The 20495-nt window shown below is 41.5% G+C and overlaps 1 protein-coding gene across 2 annotated transcripts in view; it reads right to left on the bottom strand.

The window, feature by feature from the left end:
* The window catches only part of ATP9B (ATPase phospholipid transporting 9B), a 2296170-nt gene that overhangs the window by 161462 nt on the left and 2114213 nt on the right, over positions 1-20495 (bottom strand). For both annotated transcript variants that reach the window (XM_085605931.1, XM_085605930.1), the window contains exon 20: positions 14442-14540. In XM_085605931.1, coding sequence (XP_085462057.1) covers positions 14442-14540 — 99 coding nt within the window. The remainder of the gene's footprint in view (positions 1-14441; positions 14541-20495) is intronic.

Here is a 20495-nt window from a genome sequence, read left to right as displayed (position 1 = left end):
CCCAGCTGAATCCTGTTTACCTACTGAAAAGGATGCTGCCCAGCTCCACACTGAAACGGGCAACCAGATGAAATATACCCACAGGTAACTGGGGAGTTAGATCACCCTACAGGGATTCTGGCAGATCCCCCCACCCTAGGCACACTAGGATAGGCAGGGCTAGGTATGAGCACAAATATAACTGTACTTATTATGTAACATCACAATAGACTTTACCACTCTTGTGATGATTATTACTCTGTTTTGTTGCCTTCTATTGATTATTGTAGCACACGTATTCTACATAAGAATTTTATTGCTTCAATAAATATTCAAATGTCAATTTGAGTATTTCTTGTATCTTCCTTTGGGCATGCATGAATTATCACACAAAAGGGTTCTAGAACTTTTTCCACAATTTCCTTAGGGAGTCAGGGTTGTCATGTTCTAGGGTTGCACATGCCACCAGTTACCTGACTAGCTTAGGAGTACAGATGGTGCCCTGTGACCTAGCCTAGACTCATGCCAACATTTCCTGATGGTGTGCTTGGACTCAGTCTTGCGCAGTTTTGACATTTATATTGTCACACAAATGTACAGTTTTACTGAGAAAGTAAGAACCGTACAACAGAACCCCGGGTAAAAGGATTCCACTAAATGGCTGCTACAGTGGGGAGTTGGTGGAGGATGCCTGTATTTAATAAAGATCCTATAACCTTGGATGAATCTTTTTGTATTTGTGCACCGCTTCATACTGGTGAGGAGCTGATAGGCAGATGCAAACCTCAGCACCATTTTCTCAAGAGACTGCAAAAGTGGTTGTCTGAAGCATGTGCACAAAGCCAAACGACGTTCAGCAGGCATGTGGCAACAAGGTGAGGCGAAAACACCTTGTTCACTGAGCGTGCACTGTGCAGTCAAGGCAAAAAAAAAATTGGGAAGGGGAGTGCTGCTTGGCAGGACATGCTATCTGGAAGAACAGCTCCATCGACTAGAAATCAAGTGCAATATTTGGTGGCTATTTTGGGAGACTGGGATCCATTTAACACAAGCCCACTCTTCTACAGAAAAAAAACTGGTAGCCATTTTGGAATTCTTTGAAAACAAACCTATAGATATCAAACATTCTTATGTGCTTGACAGCCATAATGAATCTTTGGGAAACAAGCAATTGGTAGCAGAAGACTGTGAAGTGAACTACGACAATGTATCAGTTGACTGTACCAAGGTGCCGGTATTTACAGAAAAAGAACTGTCATCAGTGACAGGCACACCATTGTTCAACAAAGGAAAGTTTTGCCTATCGGACAAGTTACTTACCCTCGGTAACGTCTTATCTGGTAGAGATGTAGTCTAGCCACAAATCCCTTACCTTAGAATTATCTCCAGGCGCCAGACTGGATCCGGATTTTTTGTCCAGCACAACCTCTATGAGTCGGTTGAGGGCATCGTGAGACTCCATCGAGACGTTGTCAACCAGATGTGACATCAACGAAGTCCATATAAGCCCTACCCAGCGCGCCGGCATCAGTTTCTTTAGTGACTAATATCTGTATGAAAATTTGGAGCCACCATAGAAAGTGGCTATGGAAGCAGTGTGCCAACAAGATAGATAGATCTGTGAATTAACCACTACAAGTGGTAACGTACTATATAATGAATCAACCACCACAAGTGGTAATGTACTATGAAATAATTTCAAGTAATGGATCTTGTTGGTAAGAAGAAAACAGTTCGCAGAACAGGGAGGATGGGTGCGTCAGTAAGGAATCTGCAGCTAGACTATGTCTCTACCACGTAAGGCATTACCGAAGGTAAGTAACTTGTCCATCTGATAGAGACATTTAGCTGCAGATTCCTTACCTTAGAATTAGATACCAAAGCAACACCACCCCTGGAGGTGGGTCTGCAAACTTACCTTACTAAAAAACCTGTACATGTAACCAACCGGTCTACTGCAAGACATAAAAGACCAGTGGAGTGAAAAAATCAGGTGAGAAGGACAAGACAACTCACCATCAGCAAAGTGTAAGAACCACAGATGATAACACTGATGACAGAGATGGGGAAGCAAAACCCATGGCAATTGAAAAACAATGTGATGAAAATACACTAATCAATATGATTTGACATATTATTTGGACCCAAGATAGGAATTGGAGCCATGAATATTTGAAGCCTGGAGGATCAGGGCCACAGGAGCCATAACGGAGCAAAGCTTCGCGTACCAACAGCAATTGAGACTATCTGGAGTGAAAACACAGTGAAGAAATCTCTAAAACATATACAGCAGATGAAGCATGAGGCATGCTTCCACTATAAACCTGTGAGGACACAATAAAAACAAGTCTTGTCCTGGAAGAACTCCAGACAGAGGAACACCTCTAGGAACACTCAAGGGAAAATCACCGAGAGGTGGAGGAGAAAAGCAATGCAAACAAAACCATTTTGAAAACTATCTTGAAAAGTTGACATGGAAGCCATGTTACGACAAGACATATAGATAAATAAATATTGTGATAAAGATCTATATGCCTATATATAAGACATACACATGTCCATAGAGCATTGCCATACCAATAGTAGATAATACAGTATTAAATAATATTATACTGATGAAAGATCGAAAAAAGCAGCACCACGTTGACGTTCATGAACATAAGTAGCTTGGGCTATGCATTCAGCAACATTGTATCAATAAATAGAAGGAAGAGAGAGAGAGAGAGAGAGAGAGAGAGAGAGAGAGAGAGAGAGAGAGAGAGAGAGAGAGAGAGAGAGAGAGAGAGAATCACACCCCTCAATAAACGAAAAACCGGCGAAGCATTAGGGAATTATGCTAGCCTATTAGTAGCCTGAAAAAGGCTGGTAAGAGCCACATCTTGAAAGAAAGCAACACGAAAAGGAACCTTGTGATAAAAAATACAAGTGTGAACTGGCCTAAAATAGGCCGAGGTGAGTAACATTGGAAGGCAGAGACTTTCGGATCGGTGAAGACTATCAGACAAAGCAGAAGCTGATGAAAAAGTATAAAAAAACATAGTCCCGTAGAGAAAAGAAGCTGCAGAAGTTCAAAATTCAGAACCAACAACGAAAAAGCCAATCAAAAGGAGATGCAAGTGAAATAAAAACAATATATATTCATTAGATGAAAAGCAGTTCCACAAAAAGCAGGAATCATCAAAACTGAAAGAAAGAGAAGGGCAATCGCTTGCAAGCCCTGAATAAAAGGAAAAGAAAGTGCCAGGACCAAGTCCTGTGCATAATATACCAAATGCAGTGTATCCAAAGAATTGAAGTAACATCAATAAGAAGAAGAGAAAACCACCACAAAGTGGGAAAAAATCATCTAATGAAGAAAGGAACTCCAAAAGTGACACAGGTGGCAATAACAGATTCGAGAAGGCAAGGCTATATGACACTGTATAGTACAACCAAACATAACCGTTGGTGAAAGAACAAACAACCTTACTGGAAAGGAAGCCCAAAGATGGAACCATTGGTTAGCACCACTATTAAAAATCCATATACAGATGGATAAAGCCAATAACCTACAGAAGGAGCCCGGCGAGAGAAGAGAAATGTAAACACCTTGATGCCATGCAAAATAGAGGCAGCAAGGAAAACTACGCTGCATATATGCAACAATTGCACTCAGGACCTGACATGAAGAGTCAGAACAAGGACACAACACTGGTCATAAATGAAAAAGAGATAGAGAATCTGGGAGTCTCATGCACAAGCACACAAATAAAGAATGGGGAATGGACCAGCAATGAAGGCGATCAGCAGGATGAAAACAGAACAGAGGAAATAACACTCCGTAACCTACTGAAGAAAGTGAAGTAGGTTGTCGAAAGAAAATGGGAACAGAAGAGAAATGATGTCCCAATAAAAATCACTGGTCCATCCCAGAACATGGATTGTCGAGTATAGACCCCTACCAGACATTCCACTGCGCCAGTGGAAAATCCTTTAACAAAGGGTGCTCCCTGAGAGAATCAGAAGAGACCAACAATGCACTGGAAATGGCATGTCAACAAACTGTACACAACCTTTCCCAAGGGGAAAACAAGCCACAGGATCCCATAAGCAATAGCAAATTAGTAAAAAGAATGGCAATATGCCCACCACAAGCGCCCAAAAGAGCAGGCAACACAGGTAATCGATCTTGTTTAAGAAAGAAATACCATAGAAAAAAGATCTCATGGATGAGGAGCCCTTCAGCAGAAATAACAGAAAAGCCTATTAAATAGGTAGTAGAACCACATAAGGTCACAAAGAAAAACAACCTGTTGTCGACAGTGTAAATACAAAGAAGAATAAGACCTACAGATACAGGAAAACCAATCTGGGTGACATGCTGGACCAATCCGACCCACATAGGGGTCCTCCAAAAAACGTAACAGAACACAGATGTGAGTCAATGACACAACACAGAATAACAAACTGAACATGACCAACTCAGCTGTAGAATAACAATGAAGGTTGAGAGAAGGGAGACAGAACTAAATGTCTGTACCACCTCTACTATCTCGAAAACGCCGCATAGCAGCGTCAACATGGGGTGTCAAATAAATGGAGACCATCAATACCACCGTAGAAGCCATGGCACGGCCAATCGAATCAGTGGTGTCCATCCCACACCAAATGATTACTTTAGCAGCCTGCTGCCCAACCCAAATCAACTGGGCCAGATCATTCTGATTAGCATCTCGGAGTGATGGCAATAGCCGTGCCAACAAATCCCATAAGGCATGAGAAAAACATCAGAGGGAGCAAGAAATGTTAATGGAACATAAAGCAGCTATGGTGGAATAGAAAATATGCTTTCTATAAGAGAACTGTCTCCAGTAATCTCTGTCAAGCGGAACATGAGGCAGACCATCCAAATCATGAGAAACCGTAGCAACCTGCAACACAAAACTGCTGTGTGTTGGGTGGCGAAGGAGACAATCCGGGTCAGTGAGCGCAGGGCCATGCTTGTGGGCAATAAAACGGTCCACAGGAACACCGGTATCTGGCTTAGAACAGGCCCGTAACAAAACATAATGCAGCGTCTTGCAAAAGGGCAATACCGGCTCAACACCTGAATGGCCTGGGTGAGGAACTCCAAAAGGGGGTCCATAGACTTTGCTACCGAAGAAAGAGACAATTCTATAACTACAGCCAACCTTTCCAACATGTCCGCCAAAGAAGGACTGTCCTCCGTGGCCAGGAGGAGAAAGAAGATCAGAATCAGGGGAAGACTCTCAACCGCTTGCTTTACCCAAATCAGCAATTCAACTATCCACCATAGGAGGATCGGCTGCACAAACCCAACTGCCTCCACATTTTCTTCCAAAAAGTGTTCTACCATACCTTCATGCAATAGCTCTGCACTGGACGTCGATCGATGCCGATTCGGCGCCAAACCGAAATCGGGTGAAAACTTGGAAGGGCCTCTGATGGCGCCCTGGGCACAATGATGCAAGGGGACATCTCAGGAGCGAGCCCCGAAAGGCCGTGCATCGAAGCCAAGTCGGAGTTGATCCGCGCTGCAGGTGTAAACCCCGAAGGGCTGTGCACCAGCATCGATGCACATAAGGGCCTAACTGCAGCTGAGGGCGAACCCACTGGCGTGGACACAGACAAAGCACCTATAAGCTCCATACGGCCCAAAGGCACTCCAGGGAAAGGTTAAGACCCAAAGATAGCGTGGACGGCACAGTAATCGTCTCTCATTTGGGTTAAATTCGTCCCGGCTCCAGGAAAGACAGAGCGGCATGGGAGAGACTCTTGCACGGGCCCTCGGCGTGAGGAGCCGTGGGAAACCACGTCATCAGACAATGAAGCTGGGAGCTGCAATGACTTCGACCATTTGCAACGCATCTTACCGCAGGACAGCGGGCAACGTCTACGGAAACGGCTCACTGAATGAACTGTTGATCGGGAAGGAGATAGAGATTGTCGCGATTAAGTGGATTTCGACAACCGCACCATCAGGAGCTTCATCCGTCACTCCTGCAACCCCTTTGGCTTCATTTGTTGACAGGCGCCGCACTCCTTGGAGTCGTGGTGCTCGCCTAAGCACCACATACAGACAGAATGAGGGTCCATGCCCAACATCTGTCGAGCACAAGACTCAGAATGTTTAAAACCAGAAGGCATAGAAAAAGGCGCACTGTTCCAGACGAAAAAATGTAGTAGAAGGTCAATAAACAGCCAGAGAAACAGCTTCTCCGGATCCGTGTTGTAGCGTGGATAGGAAGAAACTGATGTCAGCGCGTCGGAGAAGGGCTTACTTATATGATCTCCGTCTACGTCACGGGGACAGCTTCGCTACTGCGTTGCACGATGCCCTCAATAGAGGTGCAGAGGTTCTGCAGGAAAAAGTTTCCGGATCCAGTCTAGTGCCTGGGAAGAATTCTTAGGTAAGGAATCTGCGGTTAGAAGTCTCTATCAGATATTTTGTTTTTCATTAATAATAATAATGATAATAATATCTGAATTTATAGAGCGAAACAACTACCTCAAACAGAGGTTTCCAGGAACTTTAGCGGGCAAGCAGGAGAGAAGGATTACCAAGATTCTAGCTTTGGCTAAAAAGCTAAGTCTTCAAAGTCTTTCTGAACTCAAGTTCAGATTGGATCAGGCGCATGTTGATAGGCACAGAATTTCACAATCTGGCCATCACTACCGTGAAGGATCTGCCCCCTATGCGTGACTTTGCATAGCGAGGTTCACAGATCAAGTGCTGAGAGTTAGACCTCAATGAGGAGAGGAGTTGGCCTAACGGCTAGGGCGCTCGACCTCGGACCTGGGGGAACTGGGTTCGAGTCTCGGTAACTACGCTAAACATCCTGTGATTCTGGGCAAATCACAATCTCCCTGTGCCTAACAAAAATGAATGTGTGTCTTCATGTAACGTAACTGGTGCTATGTAAAGCGCTCTGATACCTGATTGGATTCGGGTCAAGTTCAGGCTATATAAAACTCTGCAAAAAAAAATAAAAAATGAACGTTTTTGTTGGCATAACCAATGCTTAAGGTAACTAGGATTTCTGCCTCGCAGCGCCCGAAAGGCCATGGTCAGGGCCTTGAACTCTATCCTTTTCGCTAACGGTAGCCAATGAAGCTGTCTTATATGCGGAGAGATGTGGTGCCAATAAGGTACTCATCTATTTAGTCTCGCAGCCGCATTTTGTATCATCTGCAATCTCTTAATCAGATAGGCAGGTAATCCCAGGTATAGACAATTTACATAGTCCAGCTGAGATGGCACTGTGGCATGGACTATGACTCTACGACAGTCCTCCGGCAATAGATGTAGAAACTTTCTCAAGCTTCTCAACTTACCAAAGCATGAGGCTGTTATATGACGTATTTGGGCTGCGAACAAAAGATCCGTTTCCCATTTCATGCCCAAGTTTCTTGCCGTAGTTGCTGGGACAGGTGGCAGGCCCATTTCCACCGGCCACCAAAGTCCAGCTGACGGAGGAGATGCCTTACCAAAGAACAAGATCTCTGTCTTCTCCACAATGAGCTTTAGTTTATTGTTATTCATCCAGCAGGAGATGTCCTTCAAGCATCCCTTAAATCTAATGAAAGAGTCAGCAGAATGATCCTTGAAAGAGAACACCAACTGAGTGTCATCCACGTATGATATTGCCTTTACTTCCCAGTTGGCAATGAGCGAAAACAGGGGAGCCAGATAGGTATTGAAGAGTAGCAGGCTAAAGGCTGAGCCCTGTGGTACTCCACACCACAGTGGCTTAGGTTTCGACTGCAAGGGTTGAAGAGCGACCCTTTGCGTGCGGACTTTAAGATAGGATTGTAACCAGGAGAGAGCCATCCCTTCTAGTCCCATAGATGTAAGTCTGCCTAATAAGATTGTGTGATCCACGGTGTTGAATGCTGCAGACAGGTCCAAAAGCACCAACATCGCTGAAGCTCCTATGTCCACAGTCATTCTTACTGACTCCACCACCTCCAACAGTGCCTTCTCTGTACTAAAACTGGACCGAAAACCGGACTGTGTGTCATGCAAAATATCATGCCCATCAATTAAATTAGCCAATTGGCGCTGTACCATCCTTTCCAACATCTTGGCCGGTGCTGGCAGTAATGAGATCGGGCGATAGTTGTTAAGCTCTCAATGGGTCCACATTAGGCTTTTTCATAAGGGGCAATAACAACGCATGTTTCCATTCATCAGGGAAGATGCCCATGGAAAGTGAGGTGTTCCATATATGATTCAGAGCTGGATTAATCAGGTGAGCCAGTGTCCTCCACAAGTTTGGGGGGCACAGATCTCAGGGGACCCTGACGTACATTTCAGGATCTCCGCCAGGGATTCCTGTTAGGAGACAGGGAGGAATTCCGAAAAAGTAGCCTCAATATTTCGGATTCCCCGTGCTTCTGTTTCAGCAATTTTTTCATTGATGGCCACACCACTTACAGTGTGAAGAGAAAGAAACTATTGCTAATCGGATTGAGGCATGTATTTGGTGATAGGCACTACTTTGAGAAGAGAGGAAAAATACAGTCTTGTATATTGAGGCGAGTGCTTTTCCACTCAATTAGAGGATTGCCTGGCATATTCCGCCAGGTACTTTTCCACTTCATTATTCCATTAGAGACAGAAGTTCTGCCTGTCACAAAGAGGGTTGAAGCTTAGCAGTACAGACGTCAGACAAACGCAGATTATTGAAAATAGTGCTGCTGTAGCAGGTAACTTGGTATTTTGTGGTCTGTCATTATATTTTGAAAGGAAAATGTGGAAAACCATTAATTAACTATTAGAAATGCAAAATATCACAGCACCTGCATTTTTCCTGTTAAAACCTGGGGAGGCACCGATGGAGTGGTCTACATGGAAGAAAGTATTCTTGAACTACATCCTGGTGTTTCCAAACAGTTTGATTATGGGCAAAAAAAGTCACTCTTTTAGTACACTGCTTGTGTGTGGAAGGACAGGCGGTATTTGAAGGATTACGAGAGTTAAGCACTGAACATGTGCTTGGTTCAAATGAATTGGAAATATGTATAAAGAAAATTGACTTACGCTTTTGCCAAAAATAAGCACTATTTTGGAACAGTTCTATTTTGGGAAGAGGGTCCAAGGTGAGAGTGAAAGTGTAGTGGAGTAAGTGACAAGTTTACAGAAACTGGCAGCCATTTGTAAATTTGCTGAATTGTGGGGGCAGCGCATTAGAGATCAATTTCTTCTGAATTGCAAAGATGATAGATTTAGGGAAAAGCAATAAAGTTGAAAGCTGAACCACCATAGTCTAAATCGTTGATGATCACAAAATGTGATGGCCATGTGCTGGTGGATATGTCTGAAATAAGTAAAGATTCAAGTATAAAAACACAAGCACTGGTTAGTATTGTGAACAGATCAAAAGGAAAAATAAGCAGGGACAATAAACGGCGGGTGAGAGGAAGGGATGGGAAGTTCAAGGGTATGTGTTCCAGCTGCGGTCAACAAGGTCACATGGACAATCGTAGTAATAAATGTGGGAAAAAGGAGCACTTCATGAAATCATGTTAGGTCATCAATGCAGAATGGAAAAACTTTGAATATACATGACAGTTGTGATGAGATTGGTATGAAATTGTGTAGTACATCATGGGCAAATCCGTGTGAGGTGGTAACATTAAATGGTGTTGGTGTGAGAATGTATTCTGAGTCCTGCTCCCGGCTGACGATAATATCCAAAGAAATTTATAGCCATTTGAATGGTGATGATATGGATTTGAAGACTTTGGATGTAAAACCTGGTGGCTATGGGGGTCATGAAATTCCAATGTTTATTTTTATGCAATTCTAGAATTTAAGAACAGTGTGTTAAAAGGAAAAATGTACGTGTCTGAAAGAGGGTATGCTATATTGGGTTGGCCTGTACAAAAGGACCTTGGCGTATATATTGATTTCAACATGCAACCTCAAGTACAAGTACAGGTAGTGGAAGATAGTTGTATGAATCCTGTGGGTAGCTTTCCAGACGTTTTTGTGAGGAGAATGGCTGTTTAAGATCCTATTTGCATAAAATGAATCATAGGAAACAGTTGTCTCCAAGGTAAGCAGATTACCGGTTGGTGTGCATGATAAGGTTAAGGTAGAGTTGGATAAGCTAGTTGAGCAAGGTGTGATTGTGCCTGTTGAGGTTAGTGAATGGTTGGTTCCAGTTGTTGTGGCAAAGAAACCAAGTGGTGAGATTCGTCTTTGTGTAGACCTGAGGGCACTTAATAAAGCTTTGATTGTTGACCATGTCACCCTATAACCAACATGTCTGAGTTATTGACACAGGTAGGTGGGGCCAAGCATTATTCAACATTGGATTTGGCTTCCACTTATCATCAGGTGCGATTGCATGACGATTCTCAAGATCTTACAGCGTTTATGAATTGGTTTATGGATTGTTTGCGGCCTAATCCATGTTTCAAAGGAAAATGAAAAGATTACACAATGGTCTTGGTGGAGTAATATGCTATCAAGATGATGTGTTTAAGTGTAGTAATATGTGGGAGGAACAGAATGAAAGGTTGAAACGAGCTGTCATGCTTTCAGAATAAAGGTTTAGAGTTGAGAGCTGAGAAGTGCAAGCTCGAAGGAAGTGAATTTTGAATCTGGGTCACATGTTATCTATTGCTGGGGTTCCTCCAAGAAAGGAAATGGTGGATACGATTAGCAAGATGACTTTACCTGGAAACAAATAAGAGTTAGTGTCCTAGTTTGAAATGTTAGAGTTTTATAATCATTTTATTCCAGGGTTGTATGGAAGGATGCAAAGTATGAAAAAATTGCTAAAGAAAGGAGTTCTGTTTGATTGGTCCGATGAGTTTGAGGCAGAATTTTTGAAGACTAAGAAATGTTTGCTGGAGGCTCACATTCGCAGGCTTTTGTTCCTGGGAGGTTGTTACAGGTAAAAGCATGAAAGGTATTGGTGCTGTGCTCATGCAAAAGGTACAGGCTGAGGAATAATTGCTTTTGCAAGCAGTTCATTGAGGGAACCAGAAGTATGTTATTCGGTCATTGAGAGAGAAGCTCCTGTGATGCACTGCCTAAAGCAATTGAGGAAATTTTGTATGGGGTGGTTTGTTTGTGGTAAGTTCCGATCACAAGCCTTTTCAAGAGATTTTCATGAAAAAAGGGCTTGTCATTTGAAGAATTTTCATTTGAGGTGCAATATTTGCCTGGTTCACTCAACTATGCAGCAGACTTTTGTATTTATTAGTTTGAACTGAACAGGGAGATTAGTGAGCAAAACGGATTCCTGGAGGTAAATGTATGTGCTGTTAATGAAGGAGTAATTCGGAGACTGAATGGAAGGAGGAGATAATAAAAGATTGTGAAATGAAGAATGTTATGATTAAATTAAGACAGGATTGGAACAAAAGTTGGAATGTTCAGTAGGAATTAAGTGAAACTGATGGTTTGATTGTTCAGGGGATTACGGTTAATTCCCCCTAAAAGCCTAAGCAATAGGATGTTGGAATTGGCCCACACCGGACATTTAGGTATCATAAAATTAAAAGAATGATGGGACAGGATTTGTGGTGGTTTGGACACCATATTTTTGTGGAGCAGTTATTGTGAGACTGTACAGATTGTTGTAATATTGAAAAGGCTCTTAAGGGTAAAAAACGAGCTATGTAAAATTAGCGTTTGTCGGATGTCCTTTGGGAGGAAGTTGTGATAGATATCATGGGCCCTATACAAGGGAAACTTGCCTCTCTTTATTTAATTGTTCTAATTGATCTGTTTTCAAAGTGGCCTGCAGTCAAATGTGTAGTGTATATTTCTACGAAGGATCTAGAAGAACTGTTTCTGGAAAAAGGGTATCCTTAATCTCTGCTCTCTGACAATGGGGTGCATTTTGTTGTAAGGAGATAAAGGGATTTTGGGAAAAACATGGCGTTTTGAAAAAACAATGCGTGCTTTACCATCCGAAAACTAATAGTGTTGTTGAGCAATTTAACAGGACCTTGAAGGAAGGCATTTAAATTGCTCTAAAGAATAACATGTAGTGGAAAGATGAGATAATAAAACGTCCCTCTGCGTAACTACGAAGGGTGCAGCACTTTTAAAGCACTTGATACTCCTATGTGGGGCACCGTTATCATTTTACGGGACGCAGCACATAACAGTGTGTTGAATGATGAAGTATAAGTGACAGACGTACAGTTCTATGGTTTTCAATATGCTGTTAGTTTTGAAAAACTATGCAGGTTCTTTATGGTTTTTATATGATAGCATCTGCTTAGCCGATTACTGCACAGGGTTGTCCAATATGAGATTTTCTGTATAGTTGTTGTCTTTAGCTGGCATGGTTGAAGAGAGAGAGAAGTGGAGAGATCTGTAAGGAGGGGCATTGTAATTGTTATCCTATATCTAAGTGCCTATGTGAGCTTTAAAGAAGCTGTTAGATGCATAGATATTTAAGACATGCAGTGAATGGACTATATTAATGTCCTCCAACATTGTCCAGTAATCTGTGACAGATCTCTTCATTTATTACATGCGAGTTCATTCATGGGGAAAGGAGTTCATTCATGGGGAGAGGAGTTGGCTTAACGGCTAGGGTGGTCGAATCCGGAGAACTAGGTTAAAGTCTCGGCAATGACACTGAACATCCTGTGATTCTGGACAAATCACTTAATCTCCCCGTGCCTAACAAAAATTAATGTGCCCTGATGTAACGCAACTGGTGTGATGTGAAGCGCTCTGATACCCGATACCTTCGGGTCAAGTTTGCGCTATATAAAACTCCATTAAAAAAAAATTGCTTGGTGACTGGTGTGGGGACATAGACGAGGCCATGGTGGCGGAGAAGGCTGCATATGTTAACCGGGGCTGTCCCCAGAAGTGGGGGGAGGGTGTGGGGAGCCTGGAATAAGTACTGGGTTTTATCTGTGAACCACCGGAGGTACCGAGTGAGGAACACTTGAGCTGAAAGGGGGAAGAGACGCGGCCGCGTAAGAGGGATGTCAGGTGTGAGCCATCATGTTACAACTGTAACAGAGACGTGTACAATGATAATAAGAAACTGTACCAACCAACTGCAATATGTGTATACAGGTATGAATCTGTTTTGCCCTTTCTTTATTAAATAAAAAGATGTTTAAAAAAAATTGCTGATAATTGTTTTTTAACTGTACAGTGCTGGTGATGGACAACCTTCATAGCAGATATGTATTATGTGAATTTAATAGGTATAAGTTACAATTTGTTGCTGACCACTGCGCATTATAGTTTCAGTATTACTTTGGGGCATACCTGTTATATATGGAAGTACAGAGCTATATGATGCCACGGCGAACCACAGGGGATGGGCTTTTTTTGCTAACATTCATAATGAAAGCAGTTGGCTGATTGAGTTGTTTTAAAATCGTGGTTTGTAAGCTAAGGATTGTGCTTGAGGGTGCAACTGGTGCTCTGTTACCGGAATGCAGGTGGTGCAGTTATCTAGGAAATAGCCAATATTTCAACTGTCTTTGGAAGTGTATATGATCCTGTGTGCTTCTAATGCTGTACAAACTAGCAGGTTACAGACAGAGGGTGCAAACTACGCACCAACGTTTTGCAACCTGCCTGTAATTTTGCAATGTGAATTATGTACTAATACAATTCATCAACAATTTGCCAATCACGGGTGGTTACAGAATGCTTAGTGAATGTTAATTAGACAGGCTGATGTATGTGACTACCTGCAACTGACACTAAATACAGGAATGGTGGTCTTCCGCCCCCAGCAAACCACCATCTTTGCTTTCAAATTTCCAAATAGAAAATATTAATTTAAAATAGCCTGCATTCCGTTAAGGAACAGCTGCTGCTTTTAAAACAAATGTTTCCTACTTGAGAAGACATTGGTGGGAGCATAGAGTGGTCCTCTTATCCACTGCCTACACCCCTGAGGGGAAGCTGTCCAGTGGGGATAGGGTCCCCTTGGCAAATGAGTTACCATCACTTCTGAGGCACCTGTAAAGACGCGACTGCAGCCACAAACCTTTCAAATATCTCACTGTGAATTGCAATTAGGAGGAGACACTCTTTCACAACCCAGCCTAACTGCAACTCTGACTGAGTCGCAAACCCCATTTTGTGATTCAGAGAGGCTTTTCTGAATCACAATTGGGTTTAGTACATTGTTAAAGCCCATTCGTGGTGGCAACATACATTATGTAATTGAAGCCAACCTAGTACCTCAGTCGCCATTTCATGATAGGACTCATATTTACTTTCTGCTTTGGAGACTCTAGTTGACACCAACTACTATCAGTTTCTGGTGTACTTATTTAAACTAGAGAGCGGTGAAATATGGAGCCCATCAAAGTGACTTTACAACTTTACTATAAATTGTATTCGCAAGAGGAAAACTGCATTGGCACATTTCACAGTTTAGATGATTTCATTCTCATTCATGATAACTATCTCAACAAATACGGGGAAAATTACAAAAACATATTAAACTTACTGGTCTGAAAATGTGTATATCTTGAGTTCGGGATACCAAGTGGGAACTTTTAGCAATACAAGTAGCAGTTTCCAGTTTATCACCTGTCAACATCCATATCTGCAAAAGAATATCAAAACTAAATTAATTTGCAACCTCGCACATTTAACAGAGAGCCTCGCTACAGTGAACTATGCCTTAGTCAGTGTGCTCTAAGAGAGCTATCATTTTTTCCACTAAAAATGTGATTGTTAACTGCAGGTAATCAAAACACTACGTGACAAAAATATAGCTCAGGGGTGTAAGGATATGCAAGTATGTAACAGTAAATCATCAGCTGGACGAGAGTATTTTTTATCTGAGACTGAATGCCAATTTCGATTTGCAAATGAAGAGCACCGTCCTTTGCCTTACTTGTTTCGTTGTTTGCTAAGTGCCCTACGGTGCTATCTCATGCAACCAAACACACCGAGAAGAGTCTTAGCACTCAGACAATGTAAATCCCACTGTAATATGCCCATCAGTCAGGAGTCACTTCCCCCACTCGGTGTGGATATCTAAGCGGCACCTATCTGAGGCTACATATCACCTCCTCACTGTCTGCTTAGTTTATCCAGACCACTGGCAGTGCCATGAAGGACTCAGTCCTGAAGAACGCAGTTCAGTCCACAGGTATCTCTTACTAGACACTCTCTGCCCCAGAAGAAGCCATCTTCACCTCAGATTACACCTTCTCTGTCGCTGTACCACAGAGCCCCTTCCTCTAACGTGCATATGCACCCTCTCATGCAGCAGCTTCTATGCCTCGAGTTTCGACTCTACTACTACGTTTCTAACATGCAAACGGATCCAGAGTCTACATAAGGATTTTTCCTGTGTAGTGTAGGGCTTGAACCACCCAGAAGAGTGAATGGGAAAGAATGTGGTGAAAGTTGAAAGTAAATGGATTCAAAACAGAACTTGTGCCATCACCGTCTTTTGTCTGTCACAAACTGCCTTTCATCAAGTCCTAGAAGTCAAGAGGAGCCAGAGGGCAGTCAAACATGATGGCCATCAACAGTTCTAGCTGCAGCTACCTTCACAAATACTTCAAACATTCAACAGTTCTATGACATACGTATTCGATGACAGAATTTTTTTAGCGTGTCCTTTACTGATATGAAACGGAAATATCATTCTCCAACAAAAATGTGATTTTGGTTCCAGGCATGACCGCTGTAATAGGGTTTTTGACATGCTCACGGATGTCTATATTTCTAACATGGTCTGAACACTCAAAACCATATTAATGAATTGGATGAAATAGAGACTGACATTAAGATATTCAAATCTATGCAGGACTGATGACGTTTAACTACAATAAAGGTAGGATTGCAAAGATTCCATGAGACATCAGACAAAGAAAGTATATATATATTTATGTTTGGAAAAGTCCAAAAGGAGATTTGGGAGCCACATGTATGACCGTAAAGTTTTGCGACTAGCAAAAAGCAATTTGCGAGTCACACAACCTGATGTGTAACAGCGTCTCAGACACTGTTATACAAGACACAGACAATACACAGACACAGGGTCGCAAGGGACCTGCCTCATTAATATTCATGATGTAGGTCGCAATTTGCGACCCATTGGGAATGGCCTGCACTCACAGAGATGGACTGCAGTTTTCTTTTATTAAATGCAGCCCATTTTCCTTAAAGGAAAACGGGGTGCATATCAAAAATAAAAATGAAAAGTTTTCTTGTAATTTTTTTTTAGTGGACAGTGGTCACTGGGACCACTGTCTGATCTAAAAAAAATTGGGGTCTCCAGGTGACCCCTTCCTGTTGGCGAATGGCTAAACGCCAATTTGAAAATGGTGGTAATCTGCAAATGTTTTGCAATCGCATTCCCGGTCGCAAAACATTTATACATACCAGTGCAACACGCTATTAGAAAGGGACGCCCTTTACACGCCCCTTCCTAATAGTGACTTGCAAACCCTATTTTGTGCGTAGTAATAGGTCACAGACTCATAAAATAGGGTTAGTATATAGGAAAATGCATTTTACTGGTAGAAAACAGCCCACGCGACTGGTACAATGTGTCATACATCTTGCCCTTGGAGAGAGACTGGGTTATTTACTAGATACACAATGATAAGAACATCACAAACATGTATTAATTAGAATTTGAGATAAGTCCTATACTTTTTTGCAGTAACTATTATTTTTTGGGATGTGCAGGTGAAACAGCATTACAAATAGCATGAAGAAAGGGTTTAGTGGGAAACAATATTATAATTTGTGAGAAGTAATAATTTAACAAGCAGTCCATTTTATGAAAATACTGATCACTGAGGTGATTCCCAAAATAGGTAAGACTAAACATTCTGATGCTTTCAGAAAAGGACGACATTGTGCAAAAGCTGGACCATGGAACGGACATGGACAATGGAGGAGTAGTTTACAATTTCCATGTGTGGGCTATAGTAAATCTACAAGCTAGGAAAAGATGTGTCAGCAATTTGCCATATAGGTTCCTAAGCAGATACATACTGGCTCCAACTGAGACACCTTACAATAGGATAACAGGATTAAGTGCCATCTAGTAATCATTCTGTAAGCATTTTCTTTTTGTTGAGAGCTTATAGATGTTTAAGCCACCCTAGATCACAGGTTAGACCATTATCTTGTCAAATTAGTAATCAAATCCCTTTATAATGTACTATTTAACCAGGTTTCCTAACTGGTTATAAGCTACCGATGAAAACATAAAGGTTAAAAGGTTAAAAATTATTTTTCTTGTCTGACGAAGAGCGAACAACTTCTCTATTGAACTTTTTGTCTGCTTTCCATCTCTCTAATTTCTTTTGAACGTGCTCAGTGCAATAGTTGGGTAAGGGAGTTGTCAGCTCTATGAGAAAGACTAAGTGTAAAGCAAGTGTCTCTACTTAGCATCCTACTTAGCATCTCCACAATAAGGAACAGGTTTCCCAGTAATGGAATGTTGTTGTATAGTTTCCACCCTACAGTTGGAACTGTACGTTTGTGGATGGCATAACCTATGGGATGGTGCCAGAGTGACTCTATACACCCCCTAAGGATATGTTGTCCCGTAGACCAGATAACTCACAGCGCCACCATAAACACCCCTAAACCTAGACAGGTAGCAAATGTTTCTGCCAACCACTTAACATAACTCTGATTTCCCAGGAATTGTGGTAACAGATCTAGAACCTGCCTGCCCAGTCACTCATGCTCTGTCGGAGAAATATAGAAGGATTACACTGAGGGAAGTTTTCAAAGTGTAGTGAACCAATGTGATTCTTGTATATAGTATATGTGCTGCAATGATCAATAGACAGAAGCAGATTAAAGTTATTAGAAGTACCAAAACAGTGAACACAATAAAGAGTTATCATGCTAATACAGTGTATATATGCAGGCATACCGAACAATTGAGAAATCTGGCATACTCCTACTATGCAATACCGAACCTAAGTATCTAGGGCATGTGTGTATGTGTTCTACCAAGAACCCTCGTACTAGATGATCCAACCCTGATTCCCTGAACAGAAACAATGTAAGTCCCCGTGATGCAGCGGTAATTTCACGGTAATTTCTCCATGCAAAACCTCATTTACCTCTAATTTACCGCTTTAAAGGAACTGGACCCTTGCCACTGTATATTACCTTGAGGAGACTTTACATAAACATGGAAAATCAAAAATGCATTTAATATTTAAGCCAATAAAGAGAGTTGTGAGGATTTTTAAATGGTTTTATTTTCTAGTTAAAAGTTAAAGTTCTCTGACCCTTTATTCATTAGTCAAATATCAATCAGGTTACAGAATAGAAAATAGAATTAATACAGAAAATATTACAGTCTGCATATAAAGTATCACTTGTAGAAAAGAAAATGTGACGCAAAATGTCAGTCAAAACTCTTAAAGAGTTTCTAAGAAAAGAGTGAGTTTTGCAAGGCTAATCAATAATTAATAAATGGCAAAAATCTCCCATAAAGAGAAATAAATGCATAGGACAAATACCTCTTTTCAAAAACAATTAGTCAAAGCATGAAATTTAAAGTTTAGCAACTAAAATCTTAATCTGTTCTGATCCTCTCAGCTCTCTCTCTGCCTCGCTGTGCTGTTCATCTGTCTCTCTGTCTCAGGAGCTAAAAAATAGCCCCCACAGACGCAGCCCCTCCTTCTCTCTCTATGGCTTCCAGTTATCTGTCTAGTTTCCTGCCTGGCGTTCAGGAAAAAATAAGCAAAAAGCCACCCCTCCCACTTGTAAGCCATATTTCAAGCAAAAGTCCACGTGCTTGGTCCTCGTAGCTGGTCCAATCAGAACTTCAAGACACATCATCTCCCCATGGACTGACTGGATATGTCATTAATCAGGCGTGTTCCTTATTACATGACTTCACATTCTTTTACATTTTAAAACAAATACATTTTCTGTAACAAAAAGTATTAATTATGAGGAAACAGAAAATAAATTTTATAAGAAAAATGTGTGCTCTGCAGTTTTTCTCTTCACTCCACTGCTTAAACAGGCTACAAAAAATAAAAATAAAATATGCAACATAGTGAAGGTCGAAGAGACAGAAACAGGAGAGCGTGATTTATCAACAAAGCCCTTTCATTGAAAGTTGGGAGAAAACAGAACACATACCATTTTCCTTATCTCAAGGCTAAAGAGGCCACAGTGAGCCTTCGGAAGGAAACTAATCACAAGCTTTTCTACACTGCAAAAATGTGTGTTAATTCAGCACAAATATGCTAGTTCAAGACACATTTTCTAAATTAATCTAAATTAAATATATATTCTATAATGAGGTTAAATCTAAACTACACATTAAAACAACCATGATTAATTAGAAAAGCATTGTTATACATGATTTCATTTGCAGGCCTATTTCATGTTTTCATTTGCACGCACCAAAATTTGCCACTAAAAAAAACATTTGATTCATTTCATGTTTTCATTTTGCTTGCGCCAAAATCTGCGTCATTTTAAATGCACTCTGTCTGAAGCACAAAAATAAAGCAATGCCTGACCCCAGATGAAATCTGAGCTACATCACCCGTCTTGGTCACGAGCTCAACACCCTTGCGGAGATATCAGAAAATTGCTGGGTCGAAGTTTCAGCGTGTAGAGACCTCGCAAATGACAGCAAAGCGCTACTCTAACTAAACCCAGAAATGCTTGTTTATTTATAATGACAAGCATCCTTGCGAGTTCTGTGCAAGCCAGCATTGTTATGGCCTCCAGATAGCCGTGTCGCCTCGTGGATGAAAAATAGAAAAACATTTGCACAATGTGTGTTGCGGCCTTGTACATGGTGTTCAAGGGGTCGTGATAATGTTGAGCGAAGCAGAATCTGTAAGCAAAGCAGTTCAGAGAAACAAATCCAACATTATCATGCACGCAAATGTGTGTAAAAGGTTATTGTGTGAAAGGGAAGTCAGTGTAAGAAACGTGTTCATAGCATAAGATGGCAGCATTTTTTACATGGGCCTAACTAAGACACATAAAAAGGTCTCTCAACCTTGACATACCAAAGCCAGAATCTACAGATCCAAAAAAAGGTCAGGATTCGAGGTAATGACTGACATGGGAAAATGCAATGTTGTTACGCCTCCCTTCCTAAACAATTGGTTCCAATGTTCTAACAACATAGACATGTATCACATAAGCTTACAATTTGGCATATATGGCTACTGGGAAACATAAAATAGAGTGTAATGGAACAGATGAGTAATCATGTTTCAGTGTCACCCAGGGCTTCATTGTGGAACTTACACTTGATTTTAAAACCGGAGACCACGTCGGTTTTGTGTGCTTTTTTACTCGTCTTAACGAACGTTTTTATCTTTAAAGCACTGTTGCACTTAGTTTTTAAAATGACTGTTAAATTGAATCTGACATGTGAATTTTAAAATATAGTTTTAATAGGTTGCTGTTTTGCACTGTGGCTCATACCTGCATTAGTAGACGTAGATTAGTGGGAGTAAATACGGGGACTGCTTTCACTGCAACACTTCCGCTTTTCCAGGAAGTTGCAGGGGTGGGTTGACGCTTTAGA

This window comes from Triturus cristatus, chromosome 5_1 (assembly GCF_964204655.1).
Source record: "Triturus cristatus chromosome 5_1, aTriCri1.1, whole genome shotgun sequence".
Classification (NCBI taxonomy): domain Eukaryota; kingdom Metazoa; phylum Chordata; class Amphibia; order Caudata; family Salamandridae; genus Triturus; species Triturus cristatus.
Note: the sequence above shows the minus strand (reverse complement) of the source record. Positions and strands in the feature narration are given on the sequence as shown.